Source organism: Centropristis striata, chromosome 13 (genome assembly GCF_030273125.1).
Source record: "Centropristis striata isolate RG_2023a ecotype Rhode Island chromosome 13, C.striata_1.0, whole genome shotgun sequence".
Taxonomy (NCBI): domain Eukaryota; kingdom Metazoa; phylum Chordata; class Actinopteri; order Perciformes; family Serranidae; genus Centropristis; species Centropristis striata.
Window position 1 is genome coordinate 14,019,025 of NC_081529.1, and position 22,649 is coordinate 14,041,673.

Sequence of the window (22,649 nt, forward strand, 5' to 3'; positions counted from 1 at the left end):
GGGTGGAGCGGCACAGAGGTGGGGGTGCTATGCTATAGAATTAGCAGGCGGTGCCTTGTTATTTAAATGTAAATGGTTTTCCCACCTAGGCCTTGAGATATTCAAAGAGGGGGTGCGGGGCAGCTTTGAGTCCACATTACTGTGTCCTGTAGCCTAATCTTTGCTGCACGGACGGAAGCGCATTTAGCGCATGTGTGGCCACGTCGTGTTGCATAAAGGCCCGGTACAGCGTGCACAGTACAGTACAGAATGGAGCGAGCACAGTACGGAATTAGGGGTCTCGGCTTGTGTGCACATGGGCGTGCACGTGCACTCACGCGCTCATCTGGTGAATACCCTAGCTAGGATGAGAAGGGGATGCCCCCTCCCCTTCCTCCTCTCGCCAACCTACTCCAAATAGACCACGTGGTTTCCTCTTTGCAAACAAAAAACGAAAAAAAAAACGTGAAGTGGAGTCGGTGGAGGGGCGGCGTCACCCCTCTGCCGGCAGCGGGCGGATCACTGAAAGAGGGAAGGCTACAAAACCAGAGAGAGAGAGAGAGGCGGAGAGAGAGAGAGAGAGAGAGAGAGAGGAAAACATTTTCCCGACCTGATCCCGCCATAGTTTTTCCCACTCTTCCACCATAGACCCATCACCAAATCCACCCAGTCCAACCCACCTCCTCACTGAGCGTTAGAGAGCTCATAGGCTGCTGCTTTATCCGTCTGCCGGCCGGCTGCAAGTCTTCTCCTGCTCCACTTATTCTACTGGATTTACGATCCCATCTGTTTCTACACTTTTCAAACCCTTTTTTTCATTTTACTTTTCTGTGGAGTATTGACACCTGTTTCGATTTGTATTCTTTTAGATTTTTATACATTTTTTTTAGATAGTCTTGCCCTCTAGAGTGATTTCCACTTTCCGTTAGTGTGACAAGTGTGACAATATCTTGTTGCGCTAATCGCAAATTCAGCACAGAAACTTTTTTTGCTGGCTCCGATTCTGGTCATTGCGGGATTTGTTTTTTTTTCGTTTCTGGACTTGGAAAAACAATTTCCACCATGCACAAGCTATATATTGGGAATCTAGGCGACAACGTGACTGCCGAGGACTTAGGGAAAACCTTTGACGACCACAAGATCCCATACTCCGGACAGTTTCTAATGAAAACCGGCTACGCGTTTGTGGATTGTCCGGACGATCAATGGGCCATGAAGGCTATCGAGACGTTTTCTGGTGAGTTAAGGTGGACTACTGACCGCCAAAGACCCCTTCCACCTTTAGTTTCATTCATTCTGAAAGGGAGCGGTAGACGCCGGTGCACAGCTCCGGCTGCATGCCCACCTTCAGCCGTGCGACCCAGTTTCACTGTCCGTCCACCTCCGAGGTTTCTATGTGAACATACGGGATAAAAATAAATTCACACAATTATTTTATTGATGCTAGCTTAATAGCGTGTGGAGAGCTATACGCCCTGGGGAGCCATTCAACTTTTGCAGGGGGAGGGACACACGATTTGTAAACGTAAAGCCATACCGTTAAGCCAAAGCCCGTGGCGAGCGTAAAGCACTACTTCACATTATTCTGCTACTGTTGAACAAATGGAATTACTTATTTTATTATGATTGTACCCGCTCGTGCCGTGTTTCAGCCCTAATATGTGCATGTGAGTGGCATTTTGATGTGTTGCACGCCGAGCATTGGACTGTGATATAGTATGAAGCCTGGTTGCCTCCCCTCCCCCTTTAAGCCGGCAGTCCACTATGACAAAGATAGAAAAATATCTTACACCGTGTAGGCTACTTACCAAAGCAGGCCCCACACCAGTATCAGTCCAAAATGATCGCTGAGTGGCACCGTTATTTTTAAAGCTTGATTCAGCCCGTGGCGGCCAGTGCTTTGGAGCATATTTCTCATGATTTGCTACATATGTAACGTGAGGAGGCAAGGTCGCCATGTCAGCTCCCCCTGCTTCTTCTTCTACATGAAACCAAACCTAACGGCAAAATCTCCCAAGACAGGCCTTTCATACTGCATGTGGACACACAGTCAGTCACACACAAGAATGAATATTAGTATGGTTGTCATAGTGCATCTCTGAGGCTCTAAGTAGCTCATTATGGGACGCAAGTGACGTGTTCCACTGCCTTTTTCATGCTGTGGCCCTTTGAACCTGTCCTCCTCGCGCCCTCTTCAGCTGCCTTTACTTTCTTTTTCAGCTCTTTTGAAAAGCCGCACGTTTGTAAAAAAGTAAGCTTTTAGGGCTCCTCCACTTTAGCTATGTACCCTGAATACAGCACGTCCCCTCTGCAGGCCTGTAATAGCTACTAAACCGTTAGCTTGAAGCCACGGTGTGTGTTTTCAACCCCCCTTTTTATTTTTATTTTTCAGGTAAAGTGGAACTTCATGGGAAACGTATTGAGGTGGAGCACTCCGTCCCCAAGAAGCAAAGGTACAGAGCAGTGAGCACTATCTCCCCCTCCCCCTCCTCTCTAAGACCCCTTTCATGTGTTGCATCACCTTACTCAAGCCTTTATTTCATGGAGTCATAACTGACTACAACCATTTAACTGAATTTGCAATAAGTGGTTGTTTGAGACGTTTCCATGTGTCTTCATGTATTAAAAGCCAGTTGAAGGCGGTGCTCGGCGCCGTAGGAGCTGGTTTAGTTGTGTTTTTTGGTGTTGCTGTGACTGTGGAGCCTCAACTTTGTCGGCCATTGCTGTGAAAGTGAACTGTGACAGCTTTAGCTAGCTGCCTGCCGTGCTATGTATGCTATTTAGCTTTTTCTCTCCATGTGAAAATGCTGTTGTTGGTTGAGTGTTGACTGAAGCCATATATATGCACAATTAATATTCTTTGGAAAGTCAAGACATGAAGCTGTAAGCTGGTCCTGTAGCCTTGGAGGCTGCAGACCCAGCCTGTCATCAGCTCCACTTCGGTTTAACGGGATTTTAAAAAACACACACAGGGGAATCTTCATTTCTGAAATGAAAGTGTGTGTCCTGTAGTTGTTTCAACCAGGGCCTTTTAAACTATTGGAACTCAGCTCATTAATTGTGTAGGCCTACACATTATTTCCTTCCATGTCTTTTTATGTTTTGAAAATATGATTTACTATGTATGCGTGACGATTTGTGTTACAATCACCTCAGGCTGCAACAAAAAATATACAATTCGTTATGATTGATTCACGTGATATGCTGTCTTATTTTTACGTTATTTTTATGACTTACTAAAATATTTCTTGCCAAAATGCAAATTAATGATTTAACGGAGTCCCAATTGTTTCAAAATATAGAATAAATTGAACATGAATATTATGTTGAATTTCGTCCTTTCCTGTAAGAAGAGTTTTAATTGGTCATAATTGTAATAATGCTTAACATTATTTGACCTCATGTTTTTGCGGCGAGCTGTGGAAGTAAAAGGGTGGCAGTGGTGTAAATATTTTCACAATAATCAGGACATTTGATTGATCTAAAAAACGAACCAGAGGATAAATTGGGGTCCATTGTAGACCAGCTGCTCTGTGCTGAGAGCCAGACTTGACCTGCTTTAAACACTATTATGGAATTCGCCTATAGCCCATCATTCATGCCTGTAACCTTTGGCACAGATACGAGGTGAGCAGTGAGCAGTTCTCCATGTTCCGCCATTTAGCTACACGCGTACATGTGTGTGTGTAGTAGTAGTAGTATCTCATGGTCAAAACGGCCAGTGAATAGCAGTTCATCCTATTAGTTAATTGAATGCTTTAATTAAATATGAACATTTTGAATAATTAGTATCCATGTTATTTAGCATGAAAGTGGCCAAACATTGAATATGTGCCGGGTTTGGCGCACGCTTTGCGCCACCAGATCAAACCATGAAGAAATGTTGCAACATCGCTGTGGCGCAAACACCCCAGCAATGTTGTGTGGTGTTTCTGAATATGAGGGTGTTATATGCAGTGAGGCTAAATGCCCGTTATGGTCAAACTGCACAAACAGGTCTCTCGCCATGTTTAAGAAAGCAACATGGCTGCAGGCTGTCATATGTGCTCATCTCCCAGCGGCTAGCTTCATCACTGTGATGTGTCTGTGTCCCCCACCTTCTCTGTGACCACATTCACAAACCATAATGTTAAAGGTGATTTGTGAGAAGGAGGCCACCATGGGCGAGCTGGGGCCTTCCGTGGCTTCAGAACACGTGGTGTGTCCACGCAGAGAGAAGTAACTCCACGTCAGGCAGTGAGGGCAAAATGGCGAAGCAGTGAAAGAAACAGCAGAGCTGTGCGGGCTGCTGGTCTTTCACTGTGTATTCCGGCTCTCCTCAGCGCTCTGTCCAAACACAACTGGCCACAGTGTCCCATTTATATCACCCAATGCAGCACGAGCGGATTCATACGAATTTTTAGGAAGTCCCATGTTAAAATGGCCGTTCATATTTTTGCCAGCGAGAGCCAAATTATCCAACTTATGCCTCTAATGAACATATTTAAATATTGATGTCAAACATGTTGGGCTACAGTAGGGACACGCGCTTGTGGGACGTTTGCGTTAAAACGCATTTATGAAATAATTCAATTCATGTTTAGAAAAATCCCAGTAGTTACACAACAAATGTGTTGTAACAAAAATAATTTTAAGCAAACATGCAGTGTTTTTTTGACGTGTTTTTAAGGCAAATCACTACACTAGGCCTACATGATTAAACGCAAAACTACCGGTTTTGCGTCATTTTATATTTTTAATTTTGATGAAATTCTCAAAGTAAGCTCTGCTCTGTGTGTATGTGTGTGTGTGTGTGTGTGTGTGCGCGGAGTGGTGATGTATGAAGTCAGTCCGTCAGTATTTGTTTAAAAGACACCATGATGTGAGGTCTGCTTTTAACGACATAACGTTGCTCTGATGCAGTTTTTCTTTTTTGGGATGAAACCTCAATTGAGGTGTGTCGGTGGGTGGGTGGGAGCTAGGGAGGGGCAGGTATTCAGAGGGAACAAACACTTTATGTGAGGGGGAGGGGGCGGGCCTGGTACTAGAAGTTTGAGGGTTCAATTCCTTCTTTCTAATCTATAAGTGTTTATGCTGAACCCCTTATAGGCTGCAGGGGGCGCCGCCCATGGGTGCCCCTGACCTTAATGTAGACATGTTCTATGTATGTGCGCAGTTAGATGAGATAGTGGTAATATTCATCATGATGCTGATTGAAATTTGTGGCAGGCTGAGGTCAGAGTGTTAGAGGGAAGGAAGAGTGGGTAGGAGTGCAGCAGTGGGGGCTGAATTGTGTGTGTGTGTGTGTGTGTGTGTGTGTGTGTGTGTGGTGGGGGTTGCTCAAAGGGAACAAGCCATCCCTTCTGGTGGAAAACATGTATAGAAAGACTGAAGTGAGTGTAAACCAAACCTACAACAGCAGTAGCACCCACCAAAACCACTTCTTAAGACTGTAAATAACAAACAAAGCTGCCTGCATGTTGCCTATGTTAAGTGTGACCTCAGTGTAAATTTCATAAAAAAAATGAACTTCTATCCAGTTTGAAAAACCACATTGTGTTACAGCAATCATGAAAAATCCTTGCATTTAAATGTATTTTTACTGTAAATGTAAAACACTGAAAGACCATTACTTATTAGTTTAATCATGAGACATTTTAAATAAGTATTATAATAACAAAATCAGTTTTCACTTGTTTTATATCAGATTGTATTCAATAAAAAAAAGTAAACAAATCTTATTTTTGCACATTTTCATTAGAGGCCACTCCAATTAGATTTTGTCTAAATTTATAGTCATGATATTTTCACCACAACTGCTTAACTGGTATTTTTTATTTTCAAATGTATTTTAGGAGTTTTGCATATGCACTTACTCTATGGTGCTGAGGAGGGATTTATATCAGTGTTTCACTTCTGACATGAAATAGTTATAATCGTTCGGCTGCTCTGAAATTCAAAATTGGCATATTTGCTCTAGGAATATGGCAGATTTGTGACCCCACTCGCCCAACGAGTGGTTTGGATGTTCACAGTTGCGCAACTGACTCCAGATAATTCATAATTTGTGAACAATATCATTTGTCATTTTGTTGTCCATGTCTCCAATTTAGCTGTTGTTGGATAGCTGGACCAATTGAGATGCTAAAATAATTAAATAGATCCATTGCCTGCATGTAGAAGGATCTATCAACACTGACTGGACACACTCACAGCTTTGCTTTATTAACAATGCTCTTATGCTAAATTAAATTACTTCTGCACCTTTTAGGTAAATGCGTTATTGTCATACGGCCTGATTCATAATGGCTGTTGTATCAATATACACTGACTGACATCTGCTCTATGTGTATCTGGGATTGCTGGTCACACAGCATTACCCTCCCAAATCCCAAACAAATTGTATTTTGTTGGATTGGACTTTCATCACACTATGTCCACTGGAGGTCTTATAGGAAGTACAACCTGTGATATCTGTAACAAAATGAATGCACTGGTTCATACAGAACCCTTAGAAATATTCAACATAAAATATGAATTCCTTGTTTCAATTAATATTTTTTTAACAACCACAACATTTGTTAATTTTGCTGTTATCACTACTATTATTATTATATTGCAACCCCAATTGAAAAATATTGTAAAACAGAATGAGGTAATTTGTTTATCCTCTGCGACAAATATTTAATTGAAAACCTTACAAACTTTTGTTTGATCAGATAAACTTTTATTTTTGTAAATGTAAACTTCTCAATTTCATGCAAACTGTTTTTATTTGTTATATACACTGTGAGTGCAGCAACACTAACTCACCAGCTCAGGACCTCTTTGCACTTGACACAAATGTCAGAAAATAAATGTTCTTATTTTGTCTGTTTACTTATGGACTTAAAATAAAACGGTATAAAAACTTAAGATATTCACTTTCTAGGATACAGCAACTGAGTATTGCAGGTCAAAAGACTGTGTTGCTCCAAGGTCCAGTGGAGCCAATCAAATTATATTATTACTCTAATTTCTACATTCCAGCTGCAACACAGAATTTCTCAGGTCTAAGAAATATAATCAAACTTAAATGATAGTATTAAAGTATAAAGTATTACAAATATATTTTCCATAGAAATGTCTACAACACACACTAGCCCAACTATTTTTGGAATTAGGGTTGTATTATTATTATTATTATTATTATTATTATTATTATTATTATTATTATCATTATTATTATTATTACATATCTAAGGGACCCCAGACAATAAGAAGCAAAGCCATTCTTAATTAAGGGTTAGGAAATAGCATAGAGAGAAGTTTTGCATATACTGTGTGTTTCTTACACACAATGCAGCATACAGCGTTTGTACAAAGTCTGTTTGTTTGCTTAATTTTGTGTTGTGTTTAATGTTAGGAGTATGTTTGATTTTGAATTTACTCAATTGAAATTTGCTTGATGAACATAATCTGGTGTTTCATTGACACACACTTAAAAAATAGTTTAAAATGAAAAGATTCTGTTGTCATATTTATATTTCCTGGTGTCTAGTATGAGGCGTGGAGGGGTGTTTTTCTTTTCCACTCTGTGGCGTGATGAGGGAAACCACCTGCTTTTGTCCTGCAATTTTTCACAATTGCATTTATAGCAACAATTTTGGTGTGATGATAAAGGCTTTGAGAGTCTGGACATCTTTTGTTGAGGTACCTTGAAAGAGCTGGAATTTTCCTCTGTATGAACCCTGTTAAACTGTTATGTAATTATATGGCTGAAGCCAAGTTATAATTTGTGGCTTCATTTTTTATCCTTTGGGAGAATGTTTTAAAGTGTAAGACGTATGGTAAGACGTGTGTAACTCCCCCTCCTCATCCATACTGCAGAGAAGAGTTTCCTCTTTGTGTCCCTGTTTGGTTGATAGAAGAAAGACACCGTTAGGCTCATTAGCATCTTTCCTTCTGCTGATTTACTAGCTACAACTTTTAGGGCTGCCAGTCAGAGCTCATCTGTTGTCCTCCAACTTCACTCATTGATTCCTGTGTAGAGGGACAGATCTCACTCACCACAGGTGTAGCACTGATGCTCAATCTTCATTTTTTAAAATGACTTCATAGAAAGCAATTCAGCAGAATGACAAAAGTCTAACAACAGTCAAGTGTTAAGAGGGAATCCTGAAAATCTTGGACTGTTAAAAAAAATTGCAATTGGATTGAATATTTTCCTCATCTCTGGCTGCCTTATGCAACCTTTTAGTATACTCAGACAAAAACATATTTCATTTATTAAATGAAAAGTAAATCTGCATTGCCAAGCAACTGTAAAGCCTTCTGAATGTCACCGTGTATACAGCAGTGTGTGTGTGGATGTAAAAGACAGAGCCCCAACCTTTCACTGTCACCTCATTCTTAGGACCTATACACCACCATAACATAAAGATGAAAATTTCCCAATCATCCTTCTATCCATCCATATTCATCCTAAACTGAAAACGCCTCTTGGTTTTGTGAGTCATTCCTTCTGTCCTTCATCATTTCCAGCCCATTAGTCTGATAGATGCTGCCACATTCATGTTGACAACATTTTCTGATCATCTCAGTCTGCTCACTGTTATTTCTATTGGACGTAAAGATGAACTGATTCAGTTTGGGAGGTCAAAGGTCACTGTGACCTCACAAACCAAATTTTTGACCATAATGCAAGAATGCATATTCAAATTATGACAAAATTCTCACAATTGTCTAATAGAATAGAATCTTTAATGTCATTATACCAGCAGTACAACAAGATTAAAATGGGAATTACTAAAAAAACAGTTTTATTTAATTGTAGAAAGTGATGACATGATCACATTTGATATCTAAAAGGTTGAAGGTCAGCTTCACTATGACATCACAATGTTTTCTGAGCAGGAGATGCTGGATACTGAAGTGGTGACATTAGTCTTGAAACTTTGGTGATTGTAGAGACAATCTGCATGTTAAGCATTACAATTTTCAAAAGCTATATTTGAAGCATTGTCTCCTGTTATTTCTGTTTCTTTCAAAAAACGCACACACTTACAGACACAGAACAGATCAAGAACAAAAGCTTAAAGTCAAATCTAATCACTTTTATTTATATATATCCCCATATCACAATTCAAAATGTTCCTCGAGGGGGTTTCACAATCTGAACAGCAAACAACCTTCTCTATCCTCAAACCCTCGATACGAGCTGCTGGTCTGCCACAGCTCATTGTAGAAAGGTTCAGAAAGGTTATCCAAGATGGCTTTGATTTTGTCCCTCGTTATCCTCTCTGCCACTGCTCAGTTCTGTCCTGATCACTTCACTGGCCTACGTTAACAGCTTGTTGAGACGGCTGACCTGTAAGCCTTGATGCCACCCTCTTGAAGAACAGTTACTAAAGACTGCTAGAAAATCTTGTGGTGCCTGTTCCACACTGAAGGATGTGGGTCTCCTCAGGAACAACAGTCTGTTCTGAGTTGATTGGTTTTGCTGATACTGCACTTCAGGTCATTGCACCATGTGACAGTCCTTATTATCCACTGGAATCATACGTGTCAATATAATAACTTCCATTTCACCAAACATAAACCAAAGAAAGTGACCGAACAAGAGGCTACTGGCGAGTCAAACCTATCACAATCTCTGCCTGACTTTTAGAGAGCTTTGTGAAAGAAAAGCCTGTAGGCAGATGCCGAGCTTGACTCTTTTCTGTTGGACAGCAGTGGAAGAAGTAATGAGATCCTTTACCTCAGTAAAAGTACTAATACCACACTGTGAAAATACTCCATTACAAATAAAAGTCCTGCATTCAAAACTTACTGCAGTAAAAGTAGAAATCATCATCAAAATTGACTTCAAGTTTCAAAAGTAAAAGTACTTGTTATGCAGAATGGACCCACTCAGATTGTTTTATATATTCCAGAAATGTATAATTGGATTAATATTATTGATGCATTTATGTAAGTAGTGATTGCCATTTTAACTAATATACTTTTATGTGGTTTGATTTATACACATGCCTAATCATTCTAAATTTTTCATGTTTTTTTGTGTTAAATTTCAACCTGAAAACTAACTAAAGCTGTCAGCTAAATGTAGTGGAGTAAAAATTACAATATTTGCCTCAAAATGTAGTGGAGTAGAAGTATAAAGTTACATAAAATGAAAATACTCAAGTAAAGAACAAATACCTCAAAATTGTACTTAAGTACAGTACTTGAGTAAATGTTCTTACTTACTTTCCACCACCGCTGTTGGATTAGTGAATATTATTAGCTGGCCTGCTGCAGTTCAGTAACATACTCTTTACTGCTTGTGTGATTATCATACTGAAAAACAGACCTCAGTGTCTGGGTTTTTGCGACTTGTCTATTGCCACAATTCGGTCCTACAACAGTTATTTTCATTGGCATTGATTTAAATAAAAACGGCCAGTCTGATAATTTAATTAATATAATAATCTATATAAATAATATGATAATAGTATAATTCTATGCACACGGCAGTCAGCTGATAGCGTGTTTGCCTCTGTGATCATCAATAAGTGGATAAGTTGCTGCTGCTGTCACCACTATTTTAATGGACAGGCTTACCGGGGTTCTGCTAGTAAAGTCTTTGTCAGTAAAGTTGTCAGGTGGTAATAAATGTGCAGTGTAGGTTTCAGTTTGTCCATAAATAAATGCAGAACAACATCTGAAGCTGTAGGCATGTTCATAACTGTCGGTGGGGGTGTAAGTACTGTGCTGCGCAATTCATAATAAGAATTTGTTTAAAATGGCATTATTAGAGTTTTCTCAAACGTAGTGTAACAATGTCATGTGATGTGTTACTTCATTACACATTAACAAACATTACTTTATAGATACCAGAGCTGGCTATTATTGTACCTATTTGGCCACAAGTTATACAGGAGCAGACTTAGGTTTTGACCTAGTTTTGCTGATTAAATTTCTTAAAAGTCTTTACCGTGTGTGTGTGTGTGTGTGTGTGTGTGTGTGTGTGTGTGTGTGTATGTGTGTGTGCGTTGTAACTGGTCGTTGGAGGCACAGATTGTTATTCTCATTGTTGAAGTTTGTTCTCTGTCGAAGTCAACTAGAAACTCTTTTTCACTAAGACACACTGTCGCCTCTAGGCAGCATGCATCAGTGCTGCACCTGCAGATCACCCTGGTAAAACGTACATAGCTCTGCTTAAAACTCATGCATCACCTTATGATGTATAGCTGTTAATGTTACGATAAAGACAAGCCCACACATCAGTGGCTCCCAAACTTTTTGGGCTTCTGAAAAGAAACAATGTAGGCTTTTTGATCCCTCATCCTAGATGTAGTATGGGCAAAGGACGTTCTCCTGTGTCTAGTGTCCTCCTTAGGTGCAGAACAGATCTACTTTCTGTTGCCACACACATCCTTTTGTAGTATTTATTTGCACACAGCAGGGGAGCTTGAACCTTTTTGTACAAATCACAATCTGTGTTTCTGTGTTACTCAAACTGCTGGCCTCACTATTGACTGTTGACCACCACTCTAAAGCCTTGATTTCAGTACCTTTGCTTGTTCTTTTGAAGGCAGAAGTGACTATATTTGGACGAGAGAATAGATCCGTCTGAGGACACGATGCTCTCCCACTTATGGCTGCACTGTACAATGTTAGCATACATAGTTTGAGGTAAACCAAAAAAATAAACCCACAAGTATTTAAATGTACACAGTGTGATGAAAATGCATCGCTACACCTCTGTAGCAAATTGTCAACCAATAACCCCTGCTTCATTGCCTGGTTGACTCTAAATGGGACCATCATTTCCAAAATGAACATGATGCTGTATTGAAGAAGATTTTAAACTCATGATTGAGACCATAAACTCATCATGAGAAAGTTTACTGAGATAGTAAATCCAGTGATAGTAGATCCAGTGAGAAGCATAGGCTCATTTTCTCATAGACTTCAGTGGAGTCGCCTCCTGATGGGCGTTAGAAAGAATACAGGCAATTCAGCATTTTGCTTCAATTTTCAGAGATTGAAAACTTTGAATATAACGCCTAGATGATGTCTTAACATTGGTGTATTTTATTAATATCTACTCTGTTATCAACAGGCTCTCCAACTGTGTTTAAACATAGATTCTGACTGTACATACTTGACATGATGACAGTTCTGCTCTAATGTTACCAACAAAGAATTTGGGCTTCAGGAAGAGAAGAAATTGTCTAATTTGAGCTCAAGTCTGTTCACAAATATTAATATATTTTTTAACTTTAATGACCTGGTCTGCAGTCATGTTGTGAGAATCCATTTTTCTGTCTTCTTGTAAAGAATTCCTCTCTTTAGTTTCTGTCCTTTAAATTTGACTCTTATCAAGCTTTCACTATGCAGCTGCAGGACTTTTCAATTTGCTTCTATTCTATAACTCCAAGAGCTGCAGCCATGTTGCTTATTTCACTTTCTGTGCATTATATTATAGGTGTACTGCAACTTTAAATGCATTGGCAGTGTATCATGCGTGTGTGTGTGTGTGTAGCTGGGGCTTCCACAGAGAGGCTCGGAGAAGAAGTAGCACGCCATGGTTTGTCTTCCTTTCCTCCCAGTGCTGGCGAGGAGGAGGGGCCGGTGGGCGGAGGGAGCAAGGGGGGTGCGACCAATCGTTTGTGAGCAGCGAGGGAGGCGGTCGCCCAGCGCAGCGACGAGAGCAGCAATAGGTCCTCCCTCCCTCCCTGCTTAGCTCTCCCACACGCATGCTCTGACTTTACCCCCCTCCTCCCGTCTCTGTTCATACTTTCAGAGTCTCTCTCTTGTTTTCTTCTCCCCTCTCTCTGGTACAGTATGTCCATCTCTCTCTCTCTCCCTAGCTCTTGTTGTTCCTCCCTTTCTCTCTCTCTCTCCCTTGGCGTGTTGCCATGTTCTTTTCACCATTCCAGCCAAGAAGGAGGGATAGAAATACAGGCAGACAAACAGATGAAGGGATCCCGTGAGAATGAATGAAACATAGATGCATGTGTTTTAAATTTGACGTCAGCTGAACTCTATCTCTGCAGCGTCTTGGACGAACCGTTTGGGCGATAGCTGTGTTGTAATCTGATTAGACGGCCTGCTGCTGCCCGACATGTTTGTCTAGTGGCATGTCTGTGGCCAATGAATGTATGCTGTGGTTTTGGTTTGGGTCCCCTATTTGCATCAAACCATCAACTGTTTCAGGACACAGAGAGGAAGAAGTCATTGCAATTGTGAGATTCAGTGAAAAGGAACTGGTAGTTAAGTTCAGTTGTTTGTTAACCGACCACTTTCAATAAGAGAAGTGGTGTAATTAACATATTTTAGTCATTCTTAATAGATAACTGTTGTGTTCATATTGGCTGTCAGCACAAATACACTGAAACAAATCCACAGTCCCTGTTGTGTGCAGCATTAAACAGTTCAGGTGAAGTGAATATGAGGCTCAGATCTGTCTTGTGTATGGTGTGCTGTCAACAAACCTAAAAACCTCCGTTATGGACACACTATCATCCTAAAAAAATCAACTTTAGAAGACACCCACCTTATTGCGCTAACTCTGCCTTCAGAAGTATATTAAGGCCTTCAGCAATTGACAGAAATCTTTTTTTAAATATCGTTTTCTAAATAATGCTAAAACTTCCCCAGTGAGGAATGGATGCTTTCCCTTTTCACTTATAATGATATGGATATTGAGACTGGATAAATGATGCTGCTTGAATACATCACCATGGGCTGTGGTAAAATATAGCAGGTATTATAGGAGAAAAATAACCAATAATTGATGAAGTAATTTGCCAGTGGTGGAAAATTTGTACTGTTATATATTTATATATTTAGTAGTATCATATAGTTTTAGGTTCTACTTTCTATTTCATCACATTGATTTTACAGCTTTTGCTACTACTACTACTACAGATTAAATATGTTCATATCGTTATGAATATGTATATATCTATGTTCCTCTATTTGCGTGCGCACACACACTTACACACACACACACACACACACACACACACACACACAATATGATGCATTATTAAAGAAAAACTGTATAAACTACTGTGTCAGTGCATTGGTAATAATAGTTTACATTTTTTTTTTTTACATAAAGAGTACTTTTAACATTTTACCTTTCAATTTAAATGAAAAGTGAAATGCTGGACTTTACTTGTAATGGAGTATTTTTAGATTGTGTTATTGCTACATTACTCATGAAAATAATTCAAGTGATTTTGACTCAACTTTAAATGTAGATTTTGTCTTCTTTTCCTTACAGTAACACTTATTAGTATGACTGGAGTGGATGTTTGTCTTTCATGTGTTGTCTGATTAGTGTCTCTTTTCCCCCTTGTTTCCCCTCTGGCGATGAATCAAGTAATCTAATCTGAAAAGCATTTTTCTATGAAGAAAAATCAGTTTTCCTGCTATTCCATATTCTTTGTTCAGAAAAAAAACCCCTGATGATGCCATAGTGATGTCATTGGACTGCTATAGCAGCAGAAAGCCTGCGTTCTTACATCTGAAAGACGAGTAAAAAGATGCTGTCATGGTGCATATGGGAAATGTATGATCCAGTGCTCATACTCTCTGCTGCTTCCATATTCTTCATTTTCTTTATTTCTTTAATCAACAATCGATGGTAATGGATCATAAATGTCTATTGCGTTCAATCTAATAAAACGTTTAGAATTTTTTTTTAAGAATTAAGTTCTATTAGGAGGTATTATCCAGCATAAACCAGACAGGTAAAGGACAGATAGTCCACACTGTAAAAAAAAAAAAATCTGTTTAATTTACTGTAAAATACTGGCAGCTGTGGTTGCCAGAACTTCGCCATAAAAAATACAGTGAGGGGGTTTTCTACTGTAAATTTAAATGTAAATACCAGCAAAAACTAGAATTTAGACTGAGTCATCCCTTTATGTTTAGGGTAAATGTGCCCTTATGACATTATTGTATTTCTCAATTATTTTACATGAAAAAAATTATGTTTTCTACAGTTTAAAAGTTTTGTACTATTCCTTGATTTACGGTTATTAAAATCGTCTACTATGTTGATATTACATTTTTAATTTTACACCCTATTTCTAATGCAATTTGAGAGTGTTTTTTCTGTAATTTCTACAAACGTTTTTTAACAGTGCAACCTATTCAAAGAGACATTTGAATGAAGGATGTGATGACAAAGCTCAGTTTCCCAGAAGCGAAGAACAACACAGAACACATTTCCAAATGACAACACAGAGGAGAAAGTGAAGGAGAGGGCTAGAGGAGATGCATGCAGGCCTTATGTAGGTGAAGGGGTAAGAGAGTCCTGTCTCTTTAAGAAGACCCCCCTCCCCCGCCCCATCTCTCTGATTGTTTCTTCTCTCTGGTTCAAACCATCTGTCCTCTTACTCTCCCTCTGTGTCTCTTGCTCTTTTTTCTCTCTCTCTCCTTCATTCTGGCTATATCTCGCTTTTTTTGCTCACTAATAATTTGTGCACACACACATAGACACACATCTGGGAACATGCACGTTACACTGGCACATTCATGAGAAACGATGAGCAGGGCGTGGGGAAGAGGAAAGAGCAAGAAATGAAAAGAGAGAGAAAGAAAAAAGAAAGAGGGGGGTGGAGGGCTTTTGGGGGTTGGGGCCCAGGGGTCAGGTCTGCATGGTGGATGGGGCCCCTCGTGCATATATGTGTGTGTATGTTAAGAGAGAATGTGTGCATGTACAGAGAGTATGCCTCCCTGCAGCCCTGCCCCAGTCATCATCCATAGTAATGTCACCCAGTGGGAGACACTGACCCGTAAGTTTCTTTCATATGTGTTAAAGGGTCCAATCTTTGAGCGTCGACCCACGATCCTCTGAGAAATGTGTTGTAGTCGTGTAGCAGAAGCTCTTAAGGAGGCTGTCACTTTGTGTTTTTATAGCTTTGTGAACATTTTAACTAAAAAAAATAAAATCCTTGGCTGTGAGATTTTTCCCTGGAATCTTGAGATTAAAAGTAAAAACTTTAAATAGTAGCCTGAATCATTTCCAAACAAGACTTATAATCACAGCATGTGACATTTTGTTAACCAGGTCTTAATGTGACTAAATTCCACATGTTTTCATTTTGAAAGGATTACATGCTATGTTTTCATTTCTATTATTACTGTATACTATAATTAGTTTATTAGACCACCCTTTTTTTCTTTAATTTATTGTTTATTTTAATGCCTGGTACAACTAAAGGTACATTTGTTTGGACAAATATAATGATAAATTAAACTCTTATGAGCTATTTTTGTTGTTAAGAGCGGATCGCTATTTTCCATGGTTTTCTTGATAATGATTTTGGTTATTATCAATAAAACCATGGAAAATGACAATGTACCTTTAATTGTACCAAGCATTAAAATGAACAAGAAATTGAAGAAAAAATGGTCTATTCATTTTCTACCATGACTGTATGTGGATGTCTCACACTTACCTGAACTTAGATTAAATCTTATTTTCTTTATTGTGCTAATGACTCGAGCTGTGATGATCTCTGACATTTCCACTGAACCGTACAAAAACCTGCAAATACAAATACAGCTATATATGTTAATTAAAACAAAATAACTTGTTCTAAACTTAATCCCCCAGACATTGAGACAAACATTCAAAAATATCAGTCAGCAATCCTATAAAAAAACAAGGTGCTTACTGTTACTTTCTGTTGGATAAGGTAAGAAAATGAGCTGTTTGTGAAAGTTGTTGAGGGAAACTGTAAATTAAAAACAATTAAAACCAATCCAGATAATTAGTACAAACAGCATGTAAGAAAAGAACCTGAGCAAAAACAAACATGAGTTTTACATTCTTCTGAAATCAATTTCACAACGGCATGAATATCACATGATAATAGGAGGTCAACAGCTGCAACACACACACACACACACACACACACACACACACACACACACACACACACACACACACACACACACACACACACACACACACAGTCGTACATTGAGAGCATTAAAAAAGAAACATTTCTACCAATGAAACTGATATATTTACAGATAAAATGGATTAGCAGCATATTCTCCCTATATTCACACAAACTAGTTGTACAGTCCAGATTCCAAAACAGTTGGGATGCTGAAAAACATAATAAAAACACGAAAAACCTTTTTATATGTATTTAACTGAAGTGAACAAAATGTTCAAACTGGGAAACATAAGTTCTTGGTAAATCTATACACTTGTTCTGAATGTTCGGTTTTTCTCTGTTTTACACAGTGTCCCAACTTTTTTGGATTCAGGGTTTTAGTAGTTGTATTTATTATGATCCTTATTAACATTTTTCCAGAATTATTGGACGTATCAATAAAAACATTTGAAAACTAGAGGCTGAAAAAACTGACCAAAAAAGTAGGCTGAAGCTTATTATTTTATTAAGTATCTTCTAACAGGCTACCCTTCCATATAGTCAGAAATTATATAATCATACATTTGCTATGTAGTACCAACATTTGCATGTTTTGGTGTAATGGTGTAAATCAGTAAAGTCGTAATTGCAGTACTTGTATTTCAGCAGCCATGTTACTGTGCACTACTGTAATCTAGGACACTCATAAATACCAACCAATAGGATTTCACTTAGGAGGAGGAAACGTTCTGATTGGATGGAACGAGGAGGGCGGATCCTTGGAGTATCAGTGATGCTTTCATTGGCTGGAGTTTTTATTTCAAACTACAGGAACAGTGTGAGATTTAAAAGCAACTAACTGTGTTTGAGATTTAACTGTAACTTCGTGGAAAATGGAAAAAAAAAAGTTGTCTGTTGAGAAGCAGACCTGTTTTAGAGGACTAATGAATGAATAATGGTTGTATATTCTTTAATATTTTTTTCATCCTCTGGCAGAAGCTTTTATTAAATTAACAGGAATAAAAAATCGCTAACAATACAGGTGTAGTTTCGTAATATCTAATTACTAAATAAAAAAACTTTTAAAAACACTCTATTAACCCTTCATTTTATGTTGCAGGTCAAATAGACACATTTCAAAGTTTAAAAATCTAAAAAAAATAGTTAAAATAATTTTTTTAATAAAAAGAAAAACATTTAAAGTGTAAAATAATAATAATAATAATAATAATAATTTTATGTAAAACCATTGTATGTTATCTGTAGGTCTTTCCAAAGTACATTTTTTAACATGCTTTAAGTATCCTCATTGAACCATGATCTCTGAGAGGTAAAGAACACCATTTCACTAAATGTTGATTCAGGTGGTTAGTAATGGAGTTATTAATGTAATATAAACAATGTTTATTTTTTAAGTATCTGACACTTTTGGATAACTAAACTTGTCTCGGGTTATTTCTGTTCCTGAAAAAAACAAACACATCAGGAGGGTTAAAGACAGGGTTTTTTCTTTTTGTAGATGTTTATTTTCCATTCATAAATAGGGTAATACTTCTGGACATTAAGGTTTCCTGTGATACTGGAGGAAAGTGTTTTTATATTTCTGTCCAGAAAAGGCATTTTCTGATAAAATAATAAAACTATGGAAAACATCACTACTGTTTCTAAGAGGTTATGACTTGGAAATATTTGCTATTCATGTATATACATCTCAGTCTCAGTTTTGTGTCTCAGAAAAGTGTTTCTGTTGATGGAAGAAACTCTTTTCCTTCAGCTTCTGTCAAAAAAAATTTCAACACTGTTGCATTTTTAATGCTCCTGATTCCAGCTTTAAACCCACTCTCCCATTTCAAGTAATGATTTAAACTATTTAAATTGTTAAATAATGAGGAAAGTTGAAGAAAGGTGTTGAGTAATCTGCACTCTGGTGGTGAAAGACATTTTGGTGTGTCCGTCTTTTCCTCCTTCCTTCCTTCCTTCTTATTTTTCCTTCTTAGTTTTTATGACCTTTCACCTTTTAACTCGCCCTCTGTCTGAAGACAACAACACAACCTGCTTGAGTGTGTGAGAATGTGTGTGAATGTGACATTTTTCAGCAGTAATGAGAAAGAAACTGGAGATTGGGGAACATATATAAAATCCATGATTCTGATTGGCCGGGAGGCATACCAACCTGGTCTCTGATTGGCTGGGAGGAGTTCTATAGTTGCTCTTTCACTTATAGAACTTCCTGCCGTGTGTGTGTGTGTGTGTGTGTGTGGCCTTCCAGCAGTTTGACTGTTTTTGTTTATTTTTCCTTGAAGATATTAGTTTCCTTCACACTGGATTTTTATTAACCTGATTAAAGAAAGTAAAACTCCTATCATTTAGAAATGTGCTGTGAATACCTCTGACAAGAGCCTATAAAGTTAAAAATAAACATATACTAACATAATAGTGCAAATAAAAGAAGAGCTAACCACAGACATTTTTAGTCTTATTTCACCATAAAGAAATAACAGTTACACCATCAGGTTAGTTTTCGAAAGAAACAAAACATAAATAAACAAAATTCAATCAAATTAAAACCATAGGTATAAAAAATGAATATGGGAATCTACATGCATTGACTTTAACCTTACAAACAACACATTATAGGAAAGAAATTAATCTCATGGTTTTGATGATGTGCAATTTCACATTATCGAGTATAATAATAATATCTCAAAAACCAAAACAAACGAAAGGTGCATAGACAGTAGAGGAGAGGTGCAAGAAATGATAATGTGCCACTTATTTGCTTATGCTTGTATGCTGTACAGTTTACTTCAGCAGAGAGAATGTTTACCCATTTAATGTCTCTACACTGAAGTTTAACAGTGAGTCTCTTGAATGCTTAAGTTGTAGATAATAAACAAGACCTGTTGTCCTGAAACATTGTGTCCATCCATAGATGTCCCGGTAAGCAAGAAGAATTTTAACAGGTTTTTTTTGTTGGTAAAGAAATTTTAAAGGATATCGTCAGATTATCATTACTGGGGAAAAAAATAAATAATAATAATTAGATATTTTTTTTTTTTGCCCATATCGCCCACCCCTACCACAACCCATAAGATAAAATGCAAATCAATGTTAACATTTTATTTCCAGCATCTTTGTAAGAGAATATCTAACCACCTATCTTTACCTGTCTTTTAGTACATCCTACAATTCCCATATTGCCTTTCAATAAGATAAAGACTTTATTTATCCCACAATGGGGAAAATCAATCGTCACAGCAGCTTAAGACACAGACAGAGGAGTTAAAACGATATATATATATATATATATATATAAACCTATACATACATACATATGTAATATACTTACATGGCTGCTAAATGTTGTTATTAATATATTTATTTTGCACATAGGTCGTTGGTTAGACTCTCCTTTTCATAGTAAATGTCCGTCTTCCAAAACTCCGCCCCCAAGTGAGTTACATAAATAACGAGCCTAATTTAAGATAACTGCGATGACATAATTTTCCTGGCTTTAAAACCATTCATAAAAAGATTTTGATGGGGTGTTGAGCTGATCTTGCTGTTTAAAAATGTTTACTGTGATGCAGAGGAGAGCCAAGAGTTTTCACACTGTGCAGCCTCAAACCAGCTCCACCAACCAGACGTCAGCCTCCTTCACCCTGCGGGGGCCAGAAGTCCACTAATCAACAGTAGAGATGGTGGTGTTATCTTCCAGATGCACAAAGAAAGGTGATCAGAGGTGACATTTAGTTCTACTCTGAAGAGAAACATCCAGTCATGGTGCCACGCCTGAGGGAGCTGTCGCTGTATTGCTTAGACATAAAGACATCTATTCATTTTATTGAAGATGCAGTTTCTCATGTTCCCCTTCATCGTTTCTGGATCACATGTTGCAGTGATCTCCTGCCTGATGGCTAAAATGAGTCAATGCTTTGTTTTGATTGCACTGTGCTATTATGGTGTATTTAAAGTTATAATAGAATAATTGTTTTTGAATTTAAAAAATGAAAATACAATGATTAGCTTTTATTGTATTTTTATATCAAAACCCTGCCTTGATAACTGATTGTTATCTTTATGATTCAGGGTTCATACAAAGTGTGGCAGTGTGGCAAAAATGCAAGTAATATCATGCATTTGAGTTGGGGCTGTGTCATTATAGCTGCTGTGAAGCTGCCTTCAAGAGCACTTGGAAATGCCAACAATAAAAATAAAAAAAAAAGCTCAGATGGAAAACAATGATTGTGAAATGTATAGTCTACTTGTGCTGTGGTGGAATGTAACTAAGTACATTAACTGCAGTACAATTTTGAGATACTTGCACTTTTCTTGAGTATTTCCATTTTATCGAGTTTTTCCATTTTAACTTTAGCTGACAGCTTCTTGGGTCAAGATCTAATATGAAAAACATAATAAATTTAAAGTGATTAGACATTTGTTTGTAAATGATACCTCATAACAGTATATTAGGTAGCTAAAATTAGCCCTATCTTTACACAATTAAAATGCTGCATACATGCACCAATACAAATAATGTAATAATATATTTAGAATATATAAACCAGTCTGAGTGGGGCCATTCTGCATAACGAGAACTTTTGATACTTTAAGTTCATTTTGGTTCTGATACTTTTGTACTTTTACTTCAATAAGTTTTTAATGCAGGCCTTGTACTGACTACTACTTGTGGAGTAATTTCAGTGTGGTATTAGTACTTTTACTTAAGTAAGGGATCTGAGTGCTCTTCCACCACTGTCAGTGAGCTGTAAAAAACAGTGTTTCTCATTTGGTGAGGTTGTATGTTAATGGACCTGAGGACATCAGCTCCAACCACCAAGCCAAGTGTGTGTTTGTCCCTCTGTGGACAGAAAGGATCTATGCACTTAGTGGTAGGTCATTGACAGACTGGATGCTCCATATTATTTAAGAGATGGATGTGTTTTATTCCAAAATGAATGTGTAGTGTTTCAGATGGGTCAGTGTGGTTCCACCATCGTCTGTCTTTCTGTCTGTCTGCAGCATGTTCCACTGCTTTTGCTGGTTATTTGAGTAAAGATGGAATCTGTGTACGTCTATGTAAGTTGTGTGACTTAATGATGGCATGCATTTCAAATAATCACTTCTAAAATACTTCAGCAAAGAGTTATTGTATCTGTCTGAATGCTAAGCTATTGTGTAGCATTAGATACATGTTATTCTAGCATTTAGCAGTGGCTGTAGTTCTCCAAAAGAGAGAACCCCGCCCACTTCCATACCTCCACACATCTGGCCATTGTCTGCATGATGCAGGGGCCACACTCTGAGGCCCTTAGTGTGCATGCATTGGTAAAGGACACTTTACTGGGCTGTTGGATTTGTGCAGCCATATTTTTCTCACTGTCATTAGTTCCTTTATTGGCGGCTGACAGGCAGCGAAACCCTCTTTAGCTTATTGTTTGACTCAACTCCCATGATCCTCTTCTCTCTCTCCCTATCTTCCTACACTGGCAGTTTAAATGGAGATGATGCCTGCTGGTCACATGTCTGACACACAGGCATGTGCTGCAGCCAGCCGTACACACACATACATGCACATACTCGTGCACACATGCAGACATATATGTGCTGCAGAGGGAAATAGAGGAAGCAGGAGCGAGCGAGCGAGTGAGAGAGAGGGAGAGGAGTCCCCTCCCCCAGCAGCGCTATAATGTCTTATATCTCCCTCCCACACACACTCCCTCTGACTCCCCTCCCCCCTCTCCAGAGTGGGTGTGTGCAAGCCGGGGGTGTGCCATATCACATCCACTGCACTCCCTCACGTGGTCTGGAGGTATG

At 38.4% G+C, this 22,649-nt stretch overlaps 1 protein-coding gene across 1 annotated transcript in view; it reads left to right on the forward strand.

Moving 5' to 3' along the window:
- Positions 1–579: 579 nt before the first annotated feature.
- The window catches only part of igf2bp1 (insulin-like growth factor 2 mRNA binding protein 1), a 60,750-nt gene continuing 38,680 nt past the window's right edge, over positions 580–22,649 (forward strand). The window contains exons 1-2 of the mRNA XM_059347721.1: positions 580–1,216; positions 2,372–2,432. Of these exons, the coding sequence (XP_059203704.1) occupies positions 1,042–1,216; positions 2,372–2,432 (236 nt within the window). The 5' untranslated portion in view covers positions 580–1,041. The remainder of the gene's footprint in view (positions 1,217–2,371; positions 2,433–22,649) is intronic.